General features: G+C 40.1%; 1 protein-coding gene across 1 annotated transcript; it reads right to left on the bottom strand.

Annotated features, from left to right (window-relative positions):
* Positions 1-2,591: 2,591 nt before the first annotated feature.
* On the bottom strand, positions 2,592-8,793 carry MTG2 (mitochondrial ribosome associated GTPase 2). Its single transcript, XM_013952677.2, has 6 exons — positions 8,584-8,793; positions 6,794-6,941; positions 6,021-6,136; positions 5,162-5,380; positions 3,783-3,921; positions 2,592-3,387 (listed from the first exon to the last, which is right to left on the bottom strand). Exons 1-6 carry the CDS (start codon positions 8,758-8,760, stop codon positions 2,993-2,995), a joined length of 1,194 nt encoding a protein of 397 aa, XP_013808131.2. The 5' UTR covers positions 8,761-8,793; the 3' UTR covers positions 2,592-2,992.
* Positions 8,794-9,147: the final 354 nt, after the last annotated feature.

The following is a 9,147-nucleotide window of genomic DNA, read 5'->3' as shown; positions in this document are numbered from 1 at the left end:
ATAGGCTACATCGTACCTAAAGAATTATAACCAGATTTCATATATGCTTAGTTTTCCACCCATTGGCACATTTGTGCTTTCAGAGATGTTGGATCAAGCCCATAGCATGATGAGTTAAAACAAGAAGTTCGGCAAAATGTAGACATTATTTAACTTAAAATAAGAGATTCAGATAGGGGATGCCCAAGAGGCTACTTCTTGGGTTAAGAAATGTCTAATCCAGTAAAATTAAGCACATAAGTAGTCCCAATGAAACCAGTACATTTGCACTTCTAAAGCACATTATGAGCTAAGAACCTTAGAAACACAGCAGCCTCCTCCGTACTGTTACATGAGTGATTTCACTACAAGGCATGAAGCTTCAGCATAAACAAGAAACAAACCTTTTCTTCAGGAGAGCACTGCACTTTGGTTGCATCAGCCCCCAGCTTTAATTTTGGCATTTCTGTCAGGAGCTTGAAGACTTAGTTGTTCGTACATGCTGCTGGATTTTGCAAGTGTGAATGCTCACTTTAAATAGAGGAAAAAATGACAGTTCTCCACAACAGCAGAAATGTATGCTGTATTTCCTCCACGTGCTTAGAGATGGCATCCAGGATGAGCTGTTCCATCACCTTCTCTAGGAAATATAAAATCGACTGGACTTCCATTCACATTAAAATAAAGTTTTTTGTCAGAATGAGCAATAAAGTCTCCCATCTCTTTCCTCTTGTTAATTTGAAAAGCAAGGACAGAACACCAAAGTTTTCAGGACAGAAAAGCAGCAGCTAATTCAGTAAAGTCATTCAGAGGAAAGGAAATCACCAAAAAAATGCAGACCAATCAACCAGCCAGTGGGAAGAGATCCCATAGCATGTCATTCTTGTGTGAAACAAGTCATCATTCTCCTGCTTAACCTGCTTATTAGTTTCACTTGCAGGAAATGAGAAGAAAAATTAGTTTCCTTCATGGATCCTTATCTTCAGCAGAACCAGAGGTTACTGCTCAGTTCTACACCTTGTAACCGAATGGAGTATACAGATGTTCTCACTAATACTGAATGAGTGCCATGGTACAAGGCATGGAAATGTGACCCAGACTACTACTTCTGTATTGTGCTGAGCAGCCATACAGGCACACCTCTTGTTTGGCATTAGCTGAGGGACATCCAACACGATGCTACTTCATTTGGTATAGATGTGTATTGACTACAGTAAGCTCAAGCTCCCACAGCCAGTTCTTCCCACACTAAAGCATGAGCTATTTGGCACTTCTCAGCAACAAATGAGGGGAAATGTGCTCCTGAAAAACCTGCTTGAACCCTATAATCACGTGGTTAAGAACTTGGTACTGACATCTCAGAACAGGGGGTTGAAGTGTTAAGCACAAAGAAAACAATTATATGATCGAGAGGACGTTTTGTTAAGCTATCTAGCAGCCTGCTGCACTGTTTGCACATCAGTACACAAAATACTCACCACTTTAAGAACTGAGCTTACATGAGCACTAAGAAGTAGGTGTCAAAGCTCATGAGTACCCAAGCTTTTAAAAGGGTCTCTGTCATTTTCAAAGACTGTCAAATACTAAAATATAGTCATAAAGAGCCAAGTACTTTTTGAAGGGGCATTTGTCTGTATTTTTTTTTAACCCATCGAGTAATTCTATGGCTGACAAAGAAAAAAAAAATTTTAGTTTAAACATAAATAAATCCTTATTTGTAAGCTAACAGTTTAACTAAAGATAAGTTATAGTTGCACATTTTATAATGTCTCCTCCTTAAATTTAACTATTTTATTTTCTGAAAAACAAAAGTACAGGTGCAAACATATCATCTTCTATTGTTATGATGGTGCTAATAGGTTTACTTTGTACTCCATTGATGTGACAAATATGCACAAGGTTCATATCTCCAGACTCCTGGTTTGGAATGCAAAGTTAATATGATTTTAAAATGAGGAAACATAAGTATAGGCTCTAGAATAATTGTTTCTCCTGACCACTTGAGTAGCTGTGTGTCAGTATTCCAAAAGCTTGTTAGGGTCCTTTATAAAAAAGCTGATAACTGTTTTTCCAGTGTTTATCTTCTAGAGAACAGTGCAAAGTGCAGATGTTGGGTGGAATTATTTTAAGACAGAAAGATGCCTTCATATCCTCTATATCCATGCGAGGACGCACCTTAGCAATTGTTTCTCTGCCCAAGGTTCAGTAAATATGTTTTGATAGATTTAAGAAAAATTTAAGAACATTGTCCACAAAAAGAAATAGAACAAAAGTTTGGCTGAAAACCATATTTTTCTTTCAGTTAGAATATCTAAGTCCAGGGTTTCTCAAAACATTGTTTGAGTTCCCTCAAGCAAACTGGAGAAGAACTCAAAATTGTGTCTCAAGTGACTGTTCCCTAACTAGTTCATACAGCTATTTAGCTACTACCAGCATTTAAAGATAGTTAATTATTTATAGTAACAAGGAAATAATTTCAATCATTAATTACAGCTGTTTCACACTCCTCCCGAAAGGCACAGAGCAGCTGTCTCCCCTCTGAGGAAAAAAAATAGAAGAAGTTTAAGGGAAAAGATGACTAAAAGTGGTTATAGTACAAAGACAGACAAACACAGGATTAGCTCATTTTTATTTTAGAATTTTTGATTAATGAAAATTGAAAAGTCACTTCTTTCCAATTCAGAAAAGCAAGCCAGCATCGCCTGCAGATCCTGAATTTCAGTCAGTCCCACCAGATAGCACTCTCTTCATTCCACAGGTAACTGTCTAATGCCACAGAGGATCCAGGCCGCCAATTTCCAGTTCAATATCCATCATGATTACAACTTTCATATTTTGTTGCAAAAAGCCTGAGAGACTTCAAAGGGAAACAAAACAAAACAAACAGCTTTCCAACACAGCAGTCCAGAGCAATCCATACACTGTGCCTCATGCACTTAAAAGAAAGATGTCATCTAATCCATCAAATCATGATTTTTTTCCCCTCCATTATGGTTCATAGTAGTTCCGGTTCCTACCACTTGACTGGGATTTGCCCTCGTGATTGTTCTGTCTTCACATAACTGTCATACAGTTCTCTCAAATGCAACAACAATTCCTCTAGGTTGTTTCCCATCAATGCAGACAATGCAATGACCCGGTCATCTATTTGTTCTTTGAGGAGTGGTAAATTAATCCTGGACTGGGCAAGGTCAATCTTATTCCCTATGACAACGCAAGGCCTCTTGGACAATCCTTTTTTATATTGTTCCAGTTCGTATTTTAAGTCTTGTAGCTGAATCCATGGTTGAGACACAGAGAGATCCACCACATATAAGAGAAAACGACAGCGTTCAATATGCCTTAGGAAGGCCATCCCGAGGCCCCTGTTTTGATGAGCACCTCTTATTAGGCCAGGAATATCAGCAACTACAGTGAGAGAAATTTCACAGTGACTCCAACACATTTAACAAAAAATATATTCTAATGTCCTGTACCAGTACTTTTAGAATTACATCTCAATGCATCAGTATAGTACTAAAGTACACCAGCCATAAGATACTAAGTTATGTATCCTTTATACCCCCCAAATTTAGATCATTTCAGTGGAGGCAGAATACAGATTGCTAGTTCACTATTAAGGGCACATACAAGTGAACGTGAAATGCATTTCAAACCTGATGTAACAAAGCAATACTTAAAGTTCTTTAGAACTAGCAAGAATTCTACAGATTTGCTTGATTGTTATTTCTGCAGGGTTTCAGAGAATTAGCCAAATGACATGAGTTGCTGTTAAGTTATAAACAAAATACTATAATTCTTACCTGCTATTTGCTCATAGTCTTGATAGTGAACGATGCCAACATGGGGATTTAGGGTCGTGAATGGGTAGGCAGCCACTGCTGGCTTTGCATTGGAGATTGCTCTCAAAAGCGATGATTTCCCAGTATTGGGAAAACCCACCTGGAATGCAAACATTTACTAAAGTCACAGTTCCAGGTTAATTCCAATAAAAAGAGTAGGGTCATTTTAACTTTTTTTGTATAACACATAAGAACTTATTTTGTTCAGAGTCAAAATGGTATACCATAAGATCCCTTTTACTCTGAAGTGATACAAGGACATTTTGTTACAGACTTTATATTTTATTTCTCTTTACTAACTACAGGTGATTTATTATTTTCCCAAAGAATCCAGAATTAGCTTTGTTCCTCACTGATTCAGTAACATTATTTTGGCCTATATCTAACCAGAACACCTGTAGGTTTGGGATTTTACAGTGCTCTCATAATTTTGATGCAGAAGAATTTAAAAGAAAACAATCCTAGAAACAAAGTTACTCTGGGATATCGTATGGCTGACATCTGACAGATACAGAGGGTCAATAATACCTAGATGAAAGTAGATCAGATTTTCCTGTCTGCTGGTATCAGACACTCTGAATTCTTGTCAGAGTACAGAACTTTGAATCAATTCAAATTTCCAAATTGTCAAAAATGTAAGAACTGGACCAGGTGTCCAGCTTGACACAGAATTAAGTGTACTGATCCACTAATGCTAACTCATTTCTTTGTCTCTCTAAAGAAATTTGCAAAGTTCTCCTACACCAAACACTTATTGTGCAGTTGTTGCACTACAGCAAGAACGCTTCACAGCATTGCTTAATTTTAACAGTCAGGGTCAAAATATTTTCATATTTAAAAATGAAAACAGATTAAGTACTAAATTGACTTGGTATTTTCATTTTAGAGGATGCTAAACCTGGAAGTAAGAAAGTCAAATGCTCATTATTTGTAAAAAATAGAAATACATGGATGCGATAGAAATGACTCTACCTTTATCAAAATGTTTTTAAAAACCAAACACTGACTAATTTAGAAGAACTCTCCAGACTGTCCATCTGCAGACAACCCATTGTACATCATCAGTGAGCCTACTAATAAGTGATGAATCTTGTGCATTGTTTTCCTACCACTACTGTTGATTTTAACAAAAGTAGGATGACATCAAGTAGAAAAAGAACGACAGCTTTGCAAATCACTTTGGACGGCCTTCTACCAAATAACAGCAAGAAAGCATTGAGTTGCATCTCTAAACAAGCAAGCCAAAAGGGTAACAAAAATGTTATAAAACATTATTTCTTCCGTCAGTCAAGTGTCATACTGCAAAGATAAAGAAGTTGAAGAACCCCAGTAATACTCACCAATCCTGCATGAGCTGTTGTCTTGAGTTCCAAGTGGAGGACTCTTTCCTGACCTGGCTCTCCTGGAGTAAATAATGTTGGAGCTCGGTTGTCATTGGAAAGAAAAAAGCGATTACCTTTTCCTCCAGCTCCCCCATAAGCTGCAACATACTCTTCACCATGTCGAGTGAGGTCAGCCACAATTTTCCCATCTTCCTTAACCAATGTACCTACAGGGACCTTAAAATAAAGAGAGGTACAAACAGTACATTTAAGTTCAAAGTCTACAGCAGAACTATCTCATCAGATCCTTTGCCAGCTGATTTCAGATTTACTGAAAAATCATTCCTCTCTATTTCAAAGCAGGGATCTGAAAGAATCCAAAAAGAGAAGTGTACTTCATGAAGCACACATTCTGGACCCAGACAACACTGTCAGACATCTGTACTTCAAAAGACCTTTAACAGTACCGTAACCTACTTTCTGTCTTTTTAACCACGGATGCCTAATTATAGTTGTGAGCGTAGAAACATACCATGGGTATGCACCAAACAGGATACGTTTAAGAAAGAAAACAAAAAAGAAGAAAGTCTGCTCCTATTCAGTAGGTTCTGTGTTCCGATTACACTAGGCAAGTGAGTCCTAAAAGTAAAACCAAACCTGCACTGTGTTTGTTCTGGCCAGATGTACCTTCCAAGGAAGTGGGGCTTTTATGAAAAGTTTAAAGCAGCTTGATCTCTCTGTGTGCCAACCAGCCCTGTTCCAGCAGAGATGGCATACAAAAGTCCCTGTAAAAATGCATGTGCAAGTGATTTTTCTTCATAACTAGGTCATCCAGCTTGGGAATCTGCAATGTTTACTACCAGCAACCTTAACTTACTTTAATATACATGTATGCACCACTGGCTCCATAACAGTTTTTGCTTCCTCCTCTCTGTCCATGAAAACCTTGATAGAAGGGGAGGACTGAAGAAAGAGATCTGATTTGTTGGTCAGCTGCAAAGCAAAATACGCATATTTTAAATACATCATTTTCCTAGTAGAACCACCTATTGACTGTTCTTTCTCTTTACAAATATTGCAGGAATACATATCCTATTCACTGCCTCAACAATAAAATATCAAGGAAGACTAATATTAATGTAAGTTATGATGAAGTTTCCACATCTTTATTTATCTGCTTAGGTTTATTAACCATGCCTTTTAAGAAGTGGTCATTCCAAAGTCTACATACCCATTACAAAATACTCTGGAAAATGTGTTTGCCAGATTAGCAGATTTTGCAGCAGAGTAGTAGTGGAAGAAGATTTATCTAGTCCAAGAGTAAAATGTAATGGGGTTTTACCATAACAAAGGCAGGCACCAGCAGCTAAAATGTCTGTAAATTACTTTGGCTCTCAAAACACATTTTACGTGACTCTTTTAAGGCTATCAGTGTCATTTACGTCATCCCTGTTACCACAGCTCATCAGAAAGCTTAAAAAGCAAAGACAGCTTACAGAGAAACATTTGAGATCTCTCACACTTATATTTAGCAGCTCCCAACACTCAAACACTGGGTTGTTGGGTTTGTTTGTTTTCTGGCAGGGTGGGAGGTGGGGATTTTTAAAGGGTGAGACAGTATGAAACAAAATAGACTTGGTGAGTTTTTACCTTTGAAAATGACATGACCCCCATCACCTCCGTTTCCACCATCAGGACCTCCGAATTGTTTTCTAGGTTCACTATGAAAAGAATGACCCCCTCCTCCTCCTTGTCCTCCAATCACACGCACTTTCCGATGATCCACAAAACACCGTGTCTGCAATAGGGATGGATTTTGTACCATTTCAGCGCAATTTATCAGCCATCTTCCAACAAGCTGATAGTTCTGCAAAACTTAGTAACATGTAGATCTGCTATTCTAGTCATGTGGAGTTCCAATGAACAGTGAAAAATCAAGTCAGATTGCTGTCATTCAAAGATCAACTAAATAAAGCTTATTAAGTAAAACATTAAAGAAAAGCAGGTTTCATTTTTCAATTTTTTTTAAGAACTTCTTAAAATACTGAAAGTACATGCCTGATATAGCCTAATGCAGCAGGTCAGATATCAGAAGTGCAACATTCATATTAACAGAGCTAATAACAGGGAGGTATCTTTCCTGTATGGTGATATAATACTGATAGGTAGCTTAAGAGAGCTACCATAGTACAAATCAAAATCACCCAATAATTGGGTCCCCACCCATGAAAACAAAAACAACAAAAAAAACTTGAAATGAATTTTCAAACAGCTTAGAAAAATAAAAAGTTGAATATATATACATACACACACACACGGTTAGAGTGAATCAAAATTTAAAGAGGACATAGTGTGTGGGGGGAGGAATGTCCTCATGCTAACTCATTGCTTTGCATATCAGATGATTAAATACACACTTCAATCTTAAAAGAATTATGAGTAGCAGTAAAAACAAAGAACAGAAATTACTTGCAAAGAGAATAAGCAGAGGAATGCTTCACATATGACAATCAGTTGCACAGGGGGTAAAGAAAACATAGTGCAAAGAAATTTCTGGATCTTGGCCTTGGGAAGTGCTTTGAAATCCCCAAGGGAAAATATTACAGAAGTATTTTCATACGCAAGAACAAGATTGTTTACATGGCAGGACAAAAAGAGAAGAGGTGAACACACATGCAGAAGCATGCAAATTCCATAACCTGGTAAGGGACTTCATTATGAGCTTGAACAACACCGTTTTTTTAATAAGGTAGCCCGAATAGTATGTGTGGGTGAGAAATATTACAGATCAAGATACGCAGCTAAAAAGAAATATAATTCCTGAGAAATTAAAGTTACCCATGACTTCTTAAAAAGCCTCTCTTAGGAAAATATTTAGCACCACCATATGGCAAGATAGTGAACTACTGATCAATGAATGACTTGCTGTTTAAAGCACTAGAAAATAATAACTCATCTGAAAGTGTTAAACTGAAAAAGAACAACATGGAAAAGTTCTAAGACTCTGCAGTTTCTCGGACATAAAACGTAGTCAGCCTGGCAACTATGGAAGCCCAAAAAGAGCGAGAAGCAAAACAATATTTTAATTTTAAAGCTACGTAAGATTTGCTTCCTCGAAGTATGTACGCCTTCAGTCCAAGAGTTACTATGGCTACCACAGTCTTGGCTAAAGGAACACTTACCGTCGCTGCACCCACTCTGAACACCAATACCGCCATATGAGAAACTTCTTTCTTCGCTATTCAAAAAGTTAATTAAATTCCAGAAAATATTTTTTTCACATTAAAAGCGTATCTTTTATCACCGCGAGGGAAAACAAAAAAAGACAACGACCACATAATCGCAATTCGTTAAGGCATACCGGGACACGGTACACCAGCTGACCACGCAGCAAGGTATTTGCACCGTACACTGACCCCGCGGACTTCCTTAAGACTCACCAGTTTCCTTTCTGACAGGGCTCTCTTCTGCCTGAGCCGCCTGTTCTTTGAGCACTTCGCGCAGCTTGTGGAGAAGGGCGGCTGCCAGCTCCCCACCGGCGGCGGCGCTGGGGAGGCGGGGGGCGCGGGCCTCCACAGCCGCCGGCCGCCCAGCAGGGCCCGCCACCACGGCGGCATGGCGCTCGCAGCGCCGCCGAGCCCGGCAGCGGCGGCAGCCCGCCCCCCGCGCGCCGGGACGCGACGCGACGCGACGCAACGCGACGCGACGCGACACCCGGCCGTTAGAGCCCCGCCCCGGCCGTTAGAGCCCCGCCCCGCCCAACGGCCGTCCCCGCCCCGCGCGCCGCACGTCGCGCGCCGCCGCCGCTGCCCGCCGGGCGCATGCGCAGCCCTCGGCCGTTAGAAAAGCGCGGGAAGAGCTCCTGCTCCCTGACAGCGCCTGCCCTCAGCCCAGCGTTAGCGCCTCGGCTCCCCCCCGCCCCCCCCCCCCCCACCGGCCTGAGGGAAGGTGTCAGGCCTGAGCCACCGCGGGCAGCGGGGAGCAGGTGGGTACACGCAAAGGGC

This window comes from Apteryx mantelli, chromosome 18, assembly GCF_036417845.1.
Source record: "Apteryx mantelli isolate bAptMan1 chromosome 18, bAptMan1.hap1, whole genome shotgun sequence".
Classification (NCBI taxonomy): Eukaryota; Metazoa; Chordata; class Aves; order Apterygiformes; family Apterygidae; genus Apteryx; species Apteryx mantelli.
The sequence above is the reverse complement of the archived record's forward strand: the minus strand, read 5'-3'. Positions and strand labels throughout refer to the sequence as shown.

Excerpts from the sequence above, each read along its gene's own strand:
- MTG2 (XM_013952677.2), bottom strand. The coding sequence starts at position 8,760 with ATGCCGCCGTGGTGGCGGGCCCTGCTGGGCGGCCGGCGGCTGTGGAGG. Across the intron at positions 6,942-8,583 it reads CCCTGTCAGAAAGGAAACTG|ACACGGTGTTTTGTGGATCA; the intron begins GTGAGTCTTAAG and ends TCCCTATTGCAG. Across the intron at positions 5,381-6,020 it reads GTGCATACATGTATATTAAA|GTCCCTGTAGGTACATTGGT; the intron begins GTAAGTTAAGGT and ends CTTTATTTTAAG.